At 40.0% G+C, this 19,005-nt stretch overlaps 1 protein-coding gene across 23 annotated transcripts in view; it reads left to right on the plus strand.

The window, feature by feature from the left end:
- Positions 1–19,005, plus strand: part of KALRN (kalirin RhoGEF kinase) — a 494,138-nt gene that overhangs the window by 437,963 nt on the left and 37,170 nt on the right. For 16 of the 23 annotated variants that reach the window (XR_004427468.1, XM_033162965.1, XM_033162941.1 and 13 more), the window contains 6 exons: positions 5,993–6,276; positions 7,340–7,444; positions 15,591–15,724; positions 16,803–16,869; positions 17,160–17,263; positions 18,537–18,606. Coding sequence is in view for 22 of the 23 variants with exons in the window: in XM_033162965.1 (XP_033018856.1) it covers positions 5,993–6,276; positions 7,340–7,444; positions 15,591–15,724; positions 16,803–16,869; positions 17,160–17,263; positions 18,537–18,606 (764 nt within the window). In the remaining variant the exon portion in view is untranslated. Of the gene's footprint in view, positions 1–5,992; positions 6,277–7,339; positions 7,445–13,281; positions 13,558–14,245; positions 14,433–15,590; positions 15,725–16,802; positions 16,870–17,159; positions 17,264–18,536; positions 18,607–19,005 lie in introns of those variants that run through there. The other 7 variants (XM_033162915.1, XM_033163076.1, XM_033163085.1 and 4 more) reach the window with 6 other exon arrangements.

Here is a 19,005-nt window from a genome sequence, read left to right on the forward strand (position 1 = left end):
AAGATGATCAAGAGTCTGGAAACCAGCCCTATGAGGAACAGTTGAGGAGTTGGGCATGTTTAGCCTGGAAAAGAGGAGACCAAGAGGAGATATGATAACCATCTTCAAATATCTAAAGGGCTGTCACATGGAAGATGGAGCAAGCTTGTATTCTTCTGCTCTGGAGGCTTGGACCAGTGGCTTCAAGTTACAAAAAAAGAGTTTCTTACTAAACATCAGGAAGAACTTTCTGACATAAGAGCTGTTCAACAATGAAACAGTCTTTTTCAGAAGGTGGTGGACTCCTATTCCTTGGAGGTTTTTTAAACAGAGGTTGGATGGATGTTTTAGCTTGAGATTCCTGCATTGCAGGGAGTTGGACTAGATGACCATTGGGGTCCCTTCCAACTCTATGATTCTAAGTTTCACTGCATCCTTGTTATTCTTTCTACCTATAGGGAGACATGTATTAAATACATTGCAGTCCAGAGTAAGATCATGTGTAAAAATTTTGGGTGCCTGTTTTTTCTTGCAGCATATCAGAACACTTAAGCATTGTTTGATAAATACTTGAGTATAAAATTTAGCTAGGAGCACATCCTTGTAATTTCCAAAATTGCTCTTCACTTCTGTAAGAAAACTAAGGTGGTGCAAGACTTGGAGTATGCAGGAGGATCCTATTATTGGTTATGTAATAAACGGCTCTCATGACTCATCGGTGTAAGTCAGTATGACCCAGTACCATTTTTAATACCTAGTAGCTATTCTCGATGGTTTCTATACATGTCTTTCCTAGCATACTACTTGGGACTCTTCATTTGAAGATGTCAGGGCCTCATATAGGCAACACATGTTTACAAACCTGAGGTCTCTTTCCTTACCAGTCCATAGGACAGGTTCAGTTTCTGATATATACATTTTTGCACCTAAGAATATGTTTGCCAGCAGAACTTGGTTAAATGAAAGTTAATTGCTTTTGCCTTTCTTTGGTGCTTAAACCCTAGAGCTGGGATTTTGGTGGGATGGGTAAGCTATTTTTTTTTAAGGAGTTCTCCTGATAAGGCATTGATTGTTTTAATTGGCATAATTCAATTTTTTCAATCAGAGTAAATAATAGTTATATGTTGGTACTATAAGTTGATTAGTTCATGTTGCTCCAAGCTTTCTTACTTAAATAAGAGACCTCTCTAAAATGCATGGTCAATGAAACCACTGTAAGATGAGCAGAATGAGTTTCAGTGAAGGTTTGCTAGTTGTTGTTTTTTTTTAAATTATTTCATGTTAATTTCATAATCACAATCTCTAATGGGCTGGGAAGGCAAATTCTTGCACACTAATGTTTTGATAGTAAAATTTCTTCCTTGCCTAGACAGCCTGGATGAACTAAACAAATAATTAGAATTAAACAAGCTTTCTGTTCCTTTCTGGATCTAAGTAATAACAGGTTTGCAAACTGCCAATTTGTATTTAGTCTATTTTTGTTTGAGGCGTGTTTATGTCCATTTTGGAGGTTTGAAGTTTCTTGCTCATCCTTGAAGCAGACAGACAGGTTGCGACTTAAACTTGTGAGTGGCATCAAGGTAGAAATGGAGATGGCTTCTCTCTCTTTCTTTCTTGGAGTAAGGTATGTAGTCCTAAAATAATGATGCACAAAAATCCACACCTTTTGATGAAGCCTTTAAATCAATTGGGTCTGCAGCTAAGAAACAGTTTCAATTACATTTACAAGAACAAGTAACCGTAGGTAAATATCACCTTGTGGCACTACCCTGTTGTCAGTCGATCAAAAAGGGCTGCTGTAGAGCTGTGGCTTTAGAGAGTAGAGCCATCCTGAAATACAGGACATGTGAGGTTTTTCCTTGTGATCTAATGGTATATACACTTTATGAAATAAGTTCTGTGGAGATGTGGTGTCACAGCTTAATGAAGTGCCTGGAATTATCTTCAGCCCTAACTTTGAAAGTATTTTTTGATGAAGCTCCAGTTTTCAAAAGCAAATTTATCTCAGCCTACAGTTTATCTGTTGGAGATAACATTCTTTGATTGATGTTTTTGGTTTGAGGTTATAAAATTTTATGCAAGTGGCGGAAGTTACTTGCCTAGCTGAATTTTATGTTTTAGATTATTGTCTTCTACTGTTGAACTGACTAAAGTCATATTATTGCCTTAAATATTCATTAGCTACCCCTACTTGATCTAGAAGGTAGTGTACCTGTTAATACTCACCCAAACAGTCTGCTCTTGACGTAATCTTACATGCCTTAAAAATTCAGCCCCCACACTCTTTCCCTTCTTTCTTACTACTGGTGGGTAGTAAAAGGGAAGTTGTGACCATGGCTTGTGTGCTGCTAAAGCAAAAGTGCTGATTCAGGAAGCCACCTGAATGAGAAGCAGTTGAAATACCACCCCAATACAGAACCATAGTTTTTCTAATGAATCTTGCCAGAAACAAGTTATTGCTTAGGCAAATTGGCAATATTAATGGAGCAGGTCAGAAGTTTAAACTTGTAAGGAAACTTGCCATTGAGAAATTCCTTGTCTGATTTTGTATGCTCTTTGTATGAACAATTAGTTTTAGTGTCACTGAAACCTTTCAATGTAGCGCTCTCTCTCTCTCTCTCTCTCTCTCTCTGGATCCAGACAGTGACCTGGTTCACACCTAACAATAAGCCAAATTATGACTTAAAATGAAGAAGCAGATGTGCAGGTTCTGAGAGCTGTTTTGCTCCTCATTTTGGTTTCTCTCAAAATTATCACCTGCACATATATTGGGTTGTATTCAAGGGTAGATTTGCCTTGACAGAAAACACTTCCATTTGCATGAGGCAGAAGGCAGCCCAGCAACCATCAGGCAATGTGAGGCAACTGCCTCAAAGAGTAGATACTGCTTAGTAGGGAGTGGCAGCAAGACACTAGAGGACAGAGCTGTGAGTGCTACATAGCTTGCCTGCAGGTATGGTGAAATATGCTGCCCTCTTGCCAGTGTTGAAGTTGGTTGGCTTTTGTACATGGAATGAGAGGAGGTACCATATGGTCTTTTGGCAAATGTATTGGACAAGCCCCAGCAAGCCCCCCATTTTTTTACTGATTCCCTGTACCTACTTAAGCCCCTTATTCCTCCTGAAAAACTATTCCTGAGATGGAGGGGGGATGTGCTGTAGGATGTGGTTGCATACAGTGGGGTCTTTAACATATGCGCCACTGGGATGCAAAGATCCGCCCAGCGCCCCCAAGTTTAGTTGAATGACTAGCGCCGCCGCTGGCGCGGTGCGTCTTTAGTAAATGAGCACACAAAGTCGAAAGTCCTTTAGTGAAACAGTAGGTATACATTTCAGTAATACCTATTTCAGTAATACCTAGGTATATATGTATTTTGTTTTTCTAGCTTGATCAACATTATTTATTATTTCATAACAGGTAGATAGTTATGAGCTTAGGCGGTTTCAGCGGCAGGCACCTGGCGCCTCCCAGAATTCGGTGCCCGGGTGCCTTGCACCCCTGGGTAAAGATGGCCCTGGTTGCGTAGGTTGGTAGAAGATGGTTGAAAAGTGGATGCTTTGACTTGAGGTAGCGGTTCCACTAAGGCAGGGGTGTCCAAGCTTTTTTCAAAGAGGGCCAGATTTGATGAAGTGGATATGCATGAGGGTTGACCATCTTGCCTGACCTTTTTTTAGGATTGGTCCACTCTAAGTTGTTGACTGTAGTCACATACTTTTTGGTGATATTTTCACTGCTAATAACTTAACCTACCAAATTATAAAAGGATCTATATATGAACATATCAGAAGCCTTAAAATTACCATATCTTTATATATATCTAGTCTTGGATCAAGTGCAATGAGTGTGCTATATTCTAAGTCGCAGATGTGTAGGGTACTTCTCAGTTCTGTATACTCTCATGTGTCCCAATCACTGTTGTGATTCTAAGGAAACTCTCCTCACTGCATTTGGGATTAGTCTGACCATTTAAAAAATGAATGAGAAAGTTTGAGAAATGAATGAGAAAGTTTGTGCATATGGAAGTTCTTTGTGAATCATTAGCAGTGGGACGGCTCTGTCCACATGGAGTTGCTGCTACATGAGTTATCCACTCCACTCTGATCTAAGATATGTCCTTTCTTTTAATCATATTTACTTTACTTTCAGACCTTGATACTTTTGTTTTCAAAAACAGCAGGTCCATGATTTTCAATTCTTTAAGCAGGCCTAAACATAGGAGGAGACTCCTTACATATAACCTGCCCACGAACCATAATTAGGGTTCAGCTAATCATGTTGTGTTATGGGTAAACTGTTACCAAGACAAGAGAAAGGTTAGCTATTACAATACTGCTTTCCTTTCCACTTGGGTTGCTAGACTACAGCTCCTATCAATCCCAGTGGTCAGGGATACTGGTAACAGTAGTCTAGCATCCCATCTGAAGCTCACCATTTTGGCTGCCCCTCATTGTAGGTTGTTCCAGTTCTCCAAAATACTTCACAATGCTTTAATTGCATAACTCTCTCAATCCCAAAGGTTCAATGTGGGACAGAATCATGTGTGTGTGTGTAATATACATTGTTATTGAAACCCTAACCAGTTTTTATATATCTCAAATATTTGGTTAAAAAAAAATCACGTTGATGGCTACTACTGAACATGGAAACATATTCAAAATACACTTGGCATATTTTGAGTCCTTAAAAAAAAGTTAGTATGAAATTGAAATGCAGGATTGATTTTTTTTGGAACAATTGCTTGACTACATAAAAGCTTCATAAACTGGTACCTTTGAAAAGAAACTTACTTGTTCAAACTTAGGGGAAGGATGTGCTTGATGACTTTATTGCCCATAAATTAATGCACAGTTGGAATGTTGGATTAAACAAATACATGCTGTGAACCTTTTAGCATGTCATTTAGAGTTTCGTGCAGAAATAATACGGTGTGGCAAGTAAAATGTTCTTCCAGTTAGCAATGCTTGTTCACTCAACACAGGGCTCGAGGAACAAAGCTTCATTGTACAGAGATGTCAATATGGCACCTTCCCAGGCATTCAAGCCCCCACATATATGTTGGTATTTTTATAAACTAATTCAGCAACTCCTAATGTAATTGGCTGATCCAAGTGCCAGGACAGAGGACAGTTGGGTCTGTTCCAAAGTACAACACTAGTTTACTAGGGGAGGTATTGCTGAAACATGGGGTACCAAATGTTATTAACTCTGTAGTGAGCACACACCAAGTATAAAGCACTTCAGCAAAATTAGAATGGTTGGTAGTAGAATAAGACAAGCTTGTATCCCGCATATATCTTCAGAATGTTAGATCAACCAGTCTGACCTTGGAATCTGCTGACGAACAGCATTCTGATAATAGTTTGCGTTATTCACCCGCCTCCAAATCATGTGGCTTCTGTGAATGGAAAATGTCCAAAGCCTATCGTACATAAGATAGCAGAGTAGAACCATTTTTCAGTGGTTGCTTATCTCTTGTCAGTTTAACACTACTGATATTTTCAGCCTAGGCTGAAAATATCAGTAGCAGTGAAAAGCCAGTGCCAGCTGTTTTTACAGATAGGCAACTCTGAAGTGTTAAGTTGACTTAGCCCCCCCCCCCCAACTTGGTGAGAAAAAGCAAACTTCCCTTGGCGAATGTATGGACAGACATCCAACTGACCATAATGGACTTCATGATTTTGGCAGGAGAAGTAACAGTACTGAGGATTTGTGAAGTCCTCTGTATGGAGAAAAGATTCCTTATACTCGTACCTGACAAACAGACCAGCCAATAAAATAGATTTAGAGTGTTCCATAAGTACAGATCAGGAAGGAATGGTGGAAAACTGTGGAAATGGAAATGAGTACATTTAGTGTCCACTTAGTTTAGACTTAACTGTGTGTTCTCTTCTAATTTTAAACATAGCACTCTCCTTCTGATTTAATATTTATATCAACAGCTTCCATTTCCAGAAAGAACTGTCAAACTTAATACCCTGTCTTGCTTAGCATTTTTATTATTTTGTTCTGGCAGATTCCTATTCAGCATCCTCTAATGAAAATGGAGGGAAATCTGAATCGGTGGCCAATTTGCAGCCTCATTCATCCATCAATTCCATCCAGAGCTCCCCTGGTCCAAAGCGCTCTACCAACACACTGAAGAAATGGCTAACCAGCCCAGTACGCAGATTAAATAGTGGAAAGGCAGACAGTAACATCAAGAAGCAGAAGAAAGTGCGCGAAGGAAGGAAAAGCTTTGACCTGGGATCCCCCAAGCCTGGAGATGAGACCACGCCTCAGGGAGACAGTGCGGATGAGGTATGGACGTATTTTGATACCTTTTTTTAAAGAATGCTGATGAGCATAAAGCTACCTTTTGTTTGATTTTTCACTCTTCGTTTTGGAATAAGTTTTGTAATAACTGTAGAAAAGCATTCATCCTTGTATCAAAACTGGGAAAGCCCTATATCCTCACTATAAAGAAGAATCTTGCATCGACCATGCAGGCTAGTTACTCCCTAGGCCTCAGCTTATGCTTATTGGCTCATTACTTCCAAAGCTTGGGCTTGCCTACTGTCCACCATCTTTGCTGTGTGATGTAAAATAATACCATGGATCATGAAGGTAACCAGAGCTCTTGCATTTTTATTTCCCATCCCATTTTTCTGGTCATTTTGCATAGATTTGTTATCTTCCTTTTGGAGCTGCAGATATGGGTGCATTTATGGGTATTTTATGACTGCTCTAATAGCTGCTCAAAGCATTTTAAATTATTCTATTGGGGCTGCGTTTAAGGTGTTGCTCTGCCAATAGTGAGAGTGATGCAGGAATGCTATAAATCAATAAATAGAACTAGGTTGCTGGAAGGAGCTAGTGTGCTCATTCAAATATACCGGTATGCCCAGGAATGTAGCAGGCTAAAAAAAAGAGAGAGAGAGAGAGGTGTTTTTTTTCCATGCCTGACAGCCAGATCCAGTTCAATGAGGAACTTGAGAACTGGTTAGCAGAACATTTGCTATTTTATGCATCATGGTGGTCTTTCCTGAGCAAATTTGAAGTCCTTATGCTGCAGTGAATGATTTATTGTAGATCCTCTTGCCCCTTTAAAGGAAATTAATAATGTTTTATGTAGATGCTAATATGGGGGTTAGAGGATTGCATGGGACTCCCTTATGTAGGGAAGTCCCTTTCTACCTCACTAGGCATCAGAGGGGGCAGGTTAGATAAATATTCTTTTTATATCTGTCACAACAACCCACTCCTCTGTCTGGATTGGATTTGGTCTGATTATGGAGTTCCAACACCATAAAGATATTATGGGAGGGACTCTCTCATTGTATCCAACTTTGCCTGTTCATAATGAAATTTCCCTTGCTTTCAGAAGAGCAAGAAAGGTTGGGGCGAAGATGAGCCAGATGAAGAATCTCATACACCACTCCCTCCTCCTATGAAGATTTTTGATAATGACCCCCCACAGGATGACATGGTAGGACTCCGGTCTTTTTTTCATTTTGTTTTCTCAGAATAACTTTGGTTTTGTTTTGTTTTGTTTTTTAAAAAAACCCTTCTAGAATCCAAGGAACCAGGCATGGTGTTTCAGTAGGGTACTATATATTGAAATTTGTTATTATACATCTTCACTTTGTATCCAGAAGGAATGGCACTGAGCAATCCATCTTCAAGGCCATTGTTGCAGCGCTCAAGGATATTTCCCCTTTCCTTTCCCTCCTGTCATGATCTGAATATTTGTGACTTAGTCTGCTTACCTTTGTAGCTTGATTTTTTAATTTATTTTTCATTTCATGCCTTTTCTGTAGAGCAGTTGTTAACATTCAGAAGAAAGCTTTCTATGTGAACTTGCCTGCTGAGGAATTTCTGGACCTTGTGGGTGCTTCTAGGGTGAATTATAATACGAATGTTTGGTTCAGATGGGTCCCCTTCCAGCTCTACAATTCTATGATTCTATTATCTGTTTCGCCTCGCCATTTCTTAACATGAACTAAGAGTTAGTGCTGAAACGTACCCAATACTTGCCCTGCAGTACACTGCTGCAAGGAAAGATTTGTCAGTGGGTGGGCAAGCTTTCTTTCAGGGAAGCCTGCCTACTGTTACAAATACACTGACTGAGAAATTCTTGATAAGCTTCCAAGGATCTTTTGGGTTTCCCATAATACTTCTTAAAACCACTGTGGTACAGCAACAGCCATACATGTGGCATTCTAGCATGATGCTGGTGTTGTCTCCACCTGTGTTGCAGCAAAATTGGGCAAGAAAAGGTGATTGCGGCAATAACTTCTAATAGTGCAGTGTGTGGTGCACGTTGTGCCCAAGGTTTGAAAAGCTTCATCATTGGACTGGATGTATGTCATAATGTTGCCAGCAGGGGCCTCTGAAATAAATATGCAGTAGTAGACTGAGTGTTCTACATTCAATGTAGTTTCAGTATGATGCACACAGCAGATTCTCTCTTGACGTTCACCTAATATATATATAGTTCAGGTCACCCTATCTCAGAAAAATGCTTTAAGGCTAGAAAGATGCAGGAAGGGAGAACCAAAATGATCAGGGGTGCAGCTGGAAGAGGGGCGATAAAATCTGGGGTTTTTAAGTTTAGAAAAAATCAGTGAAGCGAGCATAGGATGGCATCTTATATTTGATGTGGAAAACATGGGTGCAGAGTATCTTTCTATTAATACTAGAACCCTCAGTTATTCAATGGAATTGATTAACAAGAGATTTGACGCAAACAAAATAGTACCCGTAAACACATAATAGAATTAGTTTATTGTTGTACTAGCAGAAGCCAGCAGAACAATTCCCGCCAGTGCGAAGAGACTTATGCCCTAGAACAGTGTGCAAGGGGAGGAGAAGAGATATTTTTGTTAGGTAAGCAGAAGTGCTTGCGCTGATGGAATGATCTCCTTAGCACTATGTGGAATGCAACTCATGGGGATGACTATTCATGATGTCCATATGCAGCCTTCAATTGCAGAGGCAGTATGTCACTGAGTACCAGCTGCTTATGGTGTTGCCAAAGGCCTACTGTGAAAAGCAGGATACTGAATTAGAGCTTTGATCTGATCCAGCAGGGCTCTTGTGCATATACCCATGTGAATAAATGCTTGTAGTGCTAAAGTAAAGGTGGACCTCCACTTGCTAAGCCATGTACCCGAGCAACTTCCATTGTGATCTTGTAGGTTATTAAGAACAACAATGTAATCCCTCACAAGAGCAAGATGCGCTTGTTGACGTGACTTGTGATGGTTCATTGAAATCATTTCCCAAAGAATGTAGGCTGGGCCAATTCTGGGTGAAAGCTTTTGCTGATTATAAGAAGTTAGGTGAAAAAGCTTTGAAACATCTAGTTCCCTTCTGTTCCACTTACCTTTGCAGATACATGCATAGAAATTGGCTTGATATTGAATCAGATTTGTGAATGAAAGTAGGAAATATTGAACCAGATGTGGAAGGGATTGTTCAGGACAAAAAGATGCCCATTACATTTAGGTTTAGTGTGTATTTAACATTTGGGAGCCGCACAGCGTGGCTGAGGTAACCCAGCCAGATGGGTGGCGCATAAAATGTAGGCATGTAAATTAGGTTTAGTAGCTGCTAGACATGTCATAATTTGTTTACTTGTACTATACTTTAATAAAATTAAATTTGTCTCCCCCCACCCAAAACTAAATATTTGTCCTTTCTGCATGGTAAAAACTGTTTTTTAGTATACCATACCTAAAATCCATTGCTTATTAGGGGCTACCCCACATTTTCTTCAAAAAAATTTGCTTTGCACAGATAACTACCATAGAGTTACCAATATTTTCAAAAGTAGGGGGTCTGTGGCTTTTTAAAAATAGGGGGTCCTCAGTAATTAGTTAATTGGGAACCATCACCATAGACTGTTGCTATATGGAGAGAGGGCTTGCTGATCATTGGGAGTCCTTCATTTCCCATCAGTGTAGTCAGGCTGTTTTTAATTGTGGCTAGGTGTGACAGCCCTAAAAGAGGCATGGGCAGGCCTTGGGCTTTCAATGTTATTTCATACTTGATAGTGTGACCTTGTGGTTGTGAGAGCATTCTGCAATCCCGGCATTACCTTGATTTGTTCATTGGAACACAGAGTGCTCAGTTTTCTGGATGTACTAGAGTGGTAAAACGTGCCTTGCTATAGATTATATTTGCAGCTTGTTGAAGAGTGGTGGAGTAATTGGCATGTTGGTTTGGAGTCAAGCTACTCATAATGTGAGTGGTTTCCCAAGGTTTTTCCCTCCCACCAAAGCAGCTGCAATAAACTTTTATCTGGCTTAATAGTGGGAGGGGGACTATGAGAAGTTGAAAGGGGAAATGTTTATCTGTTTCCCTGAAGGCCATTTTTTTATAGAGCTCTCCTCCACCCCCCACCCCCCACAAAAATGTTTTGCCTTGTAGGGGGAAATGTATGCATGCCTGTCTTTTCTTCCTTAAAGCAAATAGCAATTTGGTGAGGTAATTTTGATGAGACAAATGGCCCACAGGGAAGTTGATAAGTGTCCCCTCCCCTTGACATGAACCACAGCTATTCTGGTCGTAAACAAAACCATTTTGGGCATATTGAGACTGAAAGCATCACATGAAGTTTAACCCTAAGCATTGAGGCTGAAATCCACATAGGTTTGGAGCAGGGGTCAGCAACCTTTTTCAGCTGTGGACCGGTCCACCGTCCCTCAGACCATGTAGTGGGCTGGACTATATTTTGGAGGGGGGGGGAATGAATTCCTATGCCTCACAAATAACCCAGAGCTGCATTTTAAATAAAAGGACACATTCTATTCATGTAAAAACATGCTGATTCCCAGACCGTCCGCGGGCCGGATTGAGAAGGCGATTGGGCCGCATCCAGCCCCTGGGCCTTAGGTTACCTACCCCTGTTTTGGAGGGAACTCTTAAACTGTAGTCTAGTCACTTTGTCATATAACTTTTGAAGAAAACAGTCTTGAGTATCTCCCATAACCAGAAGATTAAAAAAGTGAATGATGTGGTTATACTTCTCATGAAAGGAAATACAGTAAAATTGTATACACAAGGAGGATTAAGTCTCCAGGGTGAAGAAGATCCTTTTACTGTGTTTCCTCCCTTAAATACATTTCCAGTAACCTGTACTGTTCATTTTTTTTAAGGATTATCTTAAGTTGAGATATGGGTCAGTGATATGGATTTTCTGAAATATATTGAGTTGGAAAATTTTCCTGAAAATTTTTAGATCACTCTGGAAAATGATCTCATTTAGCAAGTTATTTTATTTGTATTTGGTAAACAAAGCATAAAACTTCAGCAACTGCCAGACTTACCTAGTATTACATTTACAACTGGTATCCATTAATTGCTAATGAGCTTAAGAAATGGAAATGTTTATGTGGAAGAACAGAGCACTGGAACATTTTTCCACCCCACATCACTGAGATTGGTCACCATAAGGTAACTCCTCTGTGCTGTATTCTGAAGTAACCTTTACGATTACTTGGAATTCTGTTCTCACCGACTTTAATTTGAGTTGCTGATTGGCTCTAAGTGAAAGATAAGGTATCAGAGGAGAATGACAAGATGTCTACTGTAGGTATTCTTAGGGATAAAGCGACTAGAGTGATGTATCACTCAGCAGCAGTTCCTAAGGAGCCTTCAGCTGCTAGTGCTGGCTGACTTTCAGACAATAGTCTGCTTTATTGGGATAGCTACCTGCCTGATCTTTACTGTCACTTCTCCGAGTTCAATTTAGCAACACTTACTAATTTCACTAGGTTCTTCTTGGTGCTTGATTGCCTTTACTCTTCTCCCCTCTGCTACACCTGTGAAGTTGATTAAACTTCGTTAATCCTAGTAGTTTACTTCTAAAGCTCCATCTGCCCTTATAGAATACAGGTGGGCAATATGCAAGTTGTATGCAATCTCCAGACTATGCATATTTCTGTACCTCTTCTGTAGTTTTTCCACATAGGCAAAACTGGACAGTACCAGGGCCTAGAGTAGTCCATGGCTATGCCACATTTGGTCCAGAATTCTTTTGATTGGCACCCTTTACTCTAGGACGGGGCATATTAACTATATCTGCCTCCTCATTTAGCTATAGTACAGTTGGCAAATTTCAGTGCCTTTGAAGGAGCAGGAATGGCCTGGGCATTTGCATCCACCACATGTGAACAACTTCTGTCTTTACCCAAGGTCCAGTTCTGCTGAAGAACTGGCAGGATGAGTCTTTTCTGTCGGCCTCATTCCTCACATCCCAAAGGAAATGACATGGGGAGGTGTTCTTGGGTGTTCTTCTCGCTTCAGAGTATTATGCACCTAGCTTTAAAAACAACAGCCTGCCACCACCCAAAATCTTGTCTTCAGGATAGGTGGAATAGATTACAAACCTAGTAAGAATGTATTTTAAAGCTGTTTTTAGATTTGGAGGATCTCTGTACTGTTCAGATGTTTCTCTTTTCCTGTCTTAGAAAGGAATTGGGGAGAGAGAGAGAAAGAGAGAGAGAGAGAGAGAGAGAGAGAGAGAGAGAGAGAGAGAGAAGACCTTGCAGTCCGAGTTTGGGGAGGGAATGCATATGTTTTCTCTACACATACTTATATTTGACGGTTTTGGTATTGTAAAGAAGGTACCACTGGTACTTTGATCTATCTTTGCCACTCACGTTTTTAAAGTTGACAGCAAGGAGAAATAACAGTCCAAAGTGTTTTCAATTTTTGAATCTTTGGCAATAAATTGGACACGAAGTAGAATTTCATAATAACATGAAGTTATTGCAAAACATTGCAATGAAGTGCTGAGCTTGTCAAAACCCTAGTCTGATCTAACCTGCCTTTGTATTGTACTCTATAGGAGTGAGCTTAGCAAGAGAAAGGGATGGATTCTGCATGCTGGCAGGGATATGGAGAGAGCCCTGGGGGGAAAGGGTAGCTCCCTTCACCCACCGCTGCTTGTTCCTGAAGTAGCACAAAAATCTCGAGACATTTCACAATATAGAAACAAGAGCCAAACTGCTCTTTTAATTATTCTTTGGCTTTTCTTTGTGACTAAGTAGTGGTCTTTAGAAGAACCCTGTCAGACATACATTTTACCCATAATCCCAGAGCAGGTTATGTGCTTTGCCATTCTGCTGCTGAGTGCTGCTGCCTTTTGTATGTCATGACCTCCCCTCAACCCTTCCTGCTCCTGTCATGTTGTGTCCCGTCCCCCGTCCCCCGCTGCTTGTGCCCCATTGTGTGACCTCAAACTGTTAGCATTTTGCTTTCCTAGTTCCTTCTCATTCCTGCTAACCTGCTGTTCCTTTGCAAACTGGTGTCTTGCAGTCCTCCTCTTTGCTAGCTGCTCGACAGAGCATCTCCGATGTCCCAACTGCTGCGGATCTTGTCAGTGCAATAGAAAAACTGGTCAAAAGCAAGTTGGTAAGTGTGAAGACATAGGATCTCACGAAGAGAAACATCCTAGTTGAGCAACACCGTAATTCGGCTGCTGGTCATATTGCTGACTATCCTTACCATTGAGTAGCTAATTGCAGTTCCATGTTGGTTCTATCGTCAACTAGTTGTTAGAGTTAAATTGCAGTAAAAACCATTTTTATTTTTATTTTTTTGCAAATGACTTGATTCGTTCACATATTCCTGGAAACATCAGCTGGCTATAGTATAGTCCCTAACACCTATTACTAACCTGGTAAATTTCTAGGGGTGTGATTGCAGAACAAGTATTTTTTTCCTTTTAAAGTGTTTTATTTCTTTTACAATATTCAGTCAAGTGCTATGCTGTGTTGGATCTGTCATTTTTCTGCTTATTTTTAAAAAAACACTAGGTGTATCAGAAGGTGGTTATTTCATGTATGCCCCCCCCCAAATGAGCCACTTTCAGAAAACTTGGTTCAAGGGCTGTTCAGTATATGGTTCATGAAGCTATATTTTCAATTTAATGTCCTGCCTTAGTTGTAGGCACTCCAGGTGGCTTACAGTAATGAATACAGTAACAAATAATCCTAGGCATCTTAATTCAGTTGGGCAAACTAAAATTGCTATCTTATATGCCTTTCCTAGAGAGCATGTGCTGTACAACTCAGAGGGACATCTCAAAGGAACATGCATAAAATTTAGCTGTATTACTTTAAAAACAACAACAACAAATTCTTGGATCTGACTTGCTTGTTGCAATATTCCATCACCTTTATCGTAGCTAAGCTCCATTTTCATTTTCAGATGGAGGTTAGCGTTTCTTTTTAAAATCTATCTATATTAGTAAGGTCAGTCATCTCTTAGTCCTAGTTACAACTTGACTATGTTAAGCCATGGTTTAATTAGCTTGAGAACAGCCCTTATGCCTTTGTAAACTCTTCTTGCCTCTCTACTTACCACCTACCCTTCCATATGTGATTTCAATGCTGATATTCTGACTTGGTAAATCACAGAATCCCATGACAGCTGATCTAGGAAACCAGTTTAAGCACTGCTTACAAGTAAGAATCTGATACAGGAAATGGAAAGCTCATTTTGCAAATAGTTACGTAAATTGCCATTCAGACAATACACTTTGTACTTTTTTTTAGAATCCAAGATGCTGTGCTTCTGTATCTTGAAACTGTAAAAATAAGAATTCGATCTTATATAGGATAATGGTATTTCTGTTAGATGAAACAAGTACAGTGGTGCCCCGCTAGACGAATGCCTCGCTAGACGAAAAACTCGCTAGACGAACGGCATTCATCTAGCGGAAGCTGCCCCACAAGACGAAAAAGTCAATGGGGCTGCTTCGCAAGACAAAAAATTTTCGTCTTTTTTTTCCGTTTAGCGGAGCGCGGCTGTCATTGCCACTTCGCTAGACGAAAAAACCGCTAGACGAAAAAATTCGTAGAATGAAATATTTTCGTCTAGCGGGGCACCACTGTGTTGTCTTGAGTGTTTTGTATACTGGAATAAATCAAATATTTAAATGACTCATTTTAGCCAGCTTCTCTTAGTGTGATGTTAGGTATTGCAAATCAACAGCCCTCTTCCACTGTTGGTATCCCTCAGTTTCTTCCCTTCCTATTTTCCCCATTAAAACAAAAAGGAGGGATTTGGTTTTCTGCACAAATGTGGAATAAGAACAAAATAGCTGCATGACCCCACAATCACCTATTTGCGTCTTAGGAGAATCTACCTTTTACTGCGAATTAGGTATTATTGGTTTGGGACTAACCAAATCCATGATACCTTACCAGCCTAAAAGTGTGCCACAGAGCAGATCTGCAGATGGGATGTACAAAACACATAGGAAAAAAGTGGGGACCAGCTTCAGGAAACACCTAGCACAGATATACTGTGACCTTTTAACATTTATCCTATTCAGGAGGTCTTCAGAATATTTAGGAAAACATTTGAATGAATGAGATGTTCTTAGCTTGTAAACTGCTGTACTGAATCAAGCCAGTTCTATTCTGTTGTCTTCTCCCAATCAGCCTAAACAAAATAAATGTCACCTTGGAGTACATTTTGAGAAAATTGAAGGGTCTCGTCCCCCCGCTTACTAATTATTGCAAATACAGATCCCCTGAGGAAGTAGCTATAGGAATAGCTATATAGTCAATCTGTTAAGATTTTCTGTTGAATCCTTTGGCTTTTTTCTTATTTTTAAGTCATTAGAAGGAGGCTCCTACCGGGGAAGCTTAAAGGATTCCACTGGATGCTTGAATGAAAATGTGACACCTTCAACTCCTCCTTCAAGAAACCTTGAAGAAGAACAAAAAGCCAAAGCTATGAGAGGCAGGATGTAAGTAAACTTTGGGTTTGTTTTTTCCAAGTAGTTATCTAAAAATTGTGTTTTAATGTAAAAGAATGCCCCTTATACATGACCTCAGAACTGGTGGATAAAGCCTATAGTGGTGAGGCTCTGGGCATTAGCCAGTAGGCTCCTTCAACAATTGACTTTGCTCTGATTCAGAAGAAGTTATGCTGAAACCACAGAACCAATTAAAGCTCTCCCTGGAACAGTTTTATAAACTATGGTGATGGCATTCTTAAAACTAATTTCTCTGTTCTTAATATGTTATAGAGGTAACTCGCAGCTTACACTTGTAAACTTACATGATTGCAGCTTTGTGCAGTTGAGGGGGGAATAAATAAATGGAGAGGGTAGGAAATCCACCATTCCCTGCTCCCCATTTTTTTAGTCCACCACCACACACAACTGTGATTGCAAGCTTGGCAAGAAGGCTCAAGGGTTCTGGCAGTGTCCTAGAGCCTTTGTGTGACCTTCCTAGAACCCAGTAAGCAGTCCTCCACTTTGAAGAGTCTCCTGGCTTTATGCATTTTGTGTTTATGCTTGAACCTCTAGAACAGGCTTCCTCAAACTCTGCCCTCCAGATGTTTTTGGCCTACAACTCTCATGATCCATAGCTAGCAGGGCCAGTGGTCAGGGATGATGGGAATTGTAGTCTCAAATATCTGGAGGGCCAAGTTTGAGGAAGCCTGCTCTAGAACCAAACCCTCTCATAAGATGCGAGTTAACTGTATATGTCTTCACCCACTATTTCCAATTGAGCAACCAGTGAAATTAATGTATATAATGAGAGTTGAAAGAAGTTGGTTGCTTTGGTGGCTTTGAATCATCTTGTACCACCATATAATTTTCTTTTTTTTACAATGTATGCCTTTGGTGTGGGAATTGCCTGTTTATAATCGACCTGAGCTGCCCTGATATTCCCCGACTTGGATGAGATGAGAGTCTACTTAGTGAAAAGTCTACTACTACTACTACTACGTCTACTAGTGAAAATATTTGCTGACCATGTATACCTGACATATATTTAACCTGGTCACTACAATATGCTCCTTTTTTTGAATTTTAGGTTTGTTTTAAATGAACTTGTACAGACCGAGAAAGACTATGTCAAAGACTTAGGAATTGTGGTGGAGGTGAGTAAAATAATCTAGATTGGGTATATATTTTTACTGTGGCTTCTCAAATTGAGTAATATTCTAACACTATAATCTTCATGAACCAAAACCAGATATTTTTATCTGTCATCTGAGGGCATGGAAGAAATGTTTTAATGCTCTCTTTTTACACTTCTTTAAGGTTTAATTGCTCCCTTCCATGGATATAGAATAAGTCTCATTTGAATATGATGTGTATCTCTAAAATATAACAAAATCTGGAATTTGAAATTTGCTTTTTAAAATTTCTTTTTAAAATTTCCTTAAAGGGATTCATGAAAAGGATAGAAGAAAAAGGTGTTCCTGAAGATATGAAAGGGAAAGACAAGATTGTGTTTGGTAACATTCACCAGATCTATGACTGGCACAAAGAGTAAGTATGCAGTCAGCTTTTAACTGACTATTGCTAAAATGCATAAGACTTCTCATATAAATAGACATTTTACTTGGCCTGAACTACTATACTACATCCCCTCACCCTCTGGGAGAAGTTCATTGTGAGTTAATGTTCTATAGCTAGTAGCAGCAATCAACATTTCATTCAGTGCCACAAGGTATGTGATTCTGAGCATTTGTTAAAGCTCAAGAGGTCTCTTGCAAGCTTCAAGCAAAAACTCTAGTGTCTAGTGCCATGGATGTTAGTTGGCTGAATATTATGACTTACAGGACACAGCACTGTTCTGGGCTCTTACTCTAGTATTGCCTCTTTTGCTCAGTAATTGCTGAAATTATTTTTCTATGCCTCCCATTATTTGTTAGTTGCACGCATGATGAGGCTCTGTAGATCCTTCATTTAAAATCAAATGAACATATGCTATTGGAGAATCTCAGGGTTGCAAAGATGAACTTTCAATTTACTGTATGTGCAGAAAGGAAATAGTTCAAAAATGCAGGTGGTGGCAGGGATAAATTCCATGGAACAGAGATGTCTGATAACTGACTCCTGTTTTCACAACCTTTTCCTAAGAATTATGGGCAATTATCCCTATTTCTTTGCAACAGGAAGACTGGACTGGGGCTTTCTTCATTAACAGATGAACAGCAAGGTTCTCAGTATTTGGATGGGACGTGGGTGGCACTGTGGGTTAAACCACAGAGCCTAGGGCTTGCTGATCAGAAGGTCGGCGGTTTGAATCCCCGCGACGGAGTGAGCTCCCGTTGCTCAGTCCCTGCTCCTGCCAACCTAGCAGTTCGAAAGCACGTCAAAGTGCAAGTAGATAAATAGGTACCACTCCGGCAGGAAGGTAAATGGTGTTTCCATGCGCTGCTCTGGTTTGCCAGAAGCGGCTTAGTCATGCTGGCCACATGACCCAGAAGCTGTATGCCAGCTCCCTTAGCCAGTAAAGCAAGATGAGCACCGCAACCCCAGAGTCATCCGCAACTGGACCTAATGGTCAGGGGTCCCTTTACCTTTACCTTTTTTGCATGCCAACGGACGGGCTTTTTATATTCACTTGTTCCTCATGTGCAATTAAATTCTCTTAACCATTGGCAGGATGATGCAGGCTAAGCTATTCAGAAGTAACAGATCTTATATGAGGGTAGTTTTATCTGTGATGCAAGACAAAATCAGATAAAACTATATAGTATGGTGGTGAAGAGTACTGAGGGCGACTTTGTGAATAGCTGTGTATTTTTTATTGCAGTTTTTTCCTCGCTGAACTGGAAAAGTGCCTTCAAGAGCATGACCGTTTAGCACAGCTCTTCATCAAACATGTGAGTTTCATGCTAGTCCTTTTAAAAAATGGAAATAGCTCCTAAATGTGTTCCTGTTGTGCTGACTTGATATCACACACATACACACACACACACACACACACACACACCCCAAATGAGAATAGGAATAATACCTGAATTTCCCTCAAGCCGTAAAATGGGATGTGTGAGTGGAGTATTTATTTTGCTTTTCCAGTATGAAAGTAATTTCCCTTCAATATGCACAAAATTGTCTTAATTAAAGCCATAATTATAATAATGTTGTGTTTTACTTAATTACTCCTGTTAAAACTTGGCTGGAAATGTACCACCACCCAAAATGCTGCTTCAAATACTGTTTAGCTGCTTACTTCCTGGCTACAACCTTTGTATATTTGTACAGGATGTGTGTCTTCAAGA

Source organism: Lacerta agilis, chromosome 1 (assembly GCF_009819535.1).
Source record: "Lacerta agilis isolate rLacAgi1 chromosome 1, rLacAgi1.pri, whole genome shotgun sequence".
NCBI classification, from domain to species: domain Eukaryota; kingdom Metazoa; phylum Chordata; class Lepidosauria; order Squamata; family Lacertidae; genus Lacerta; species Lacerta agilis.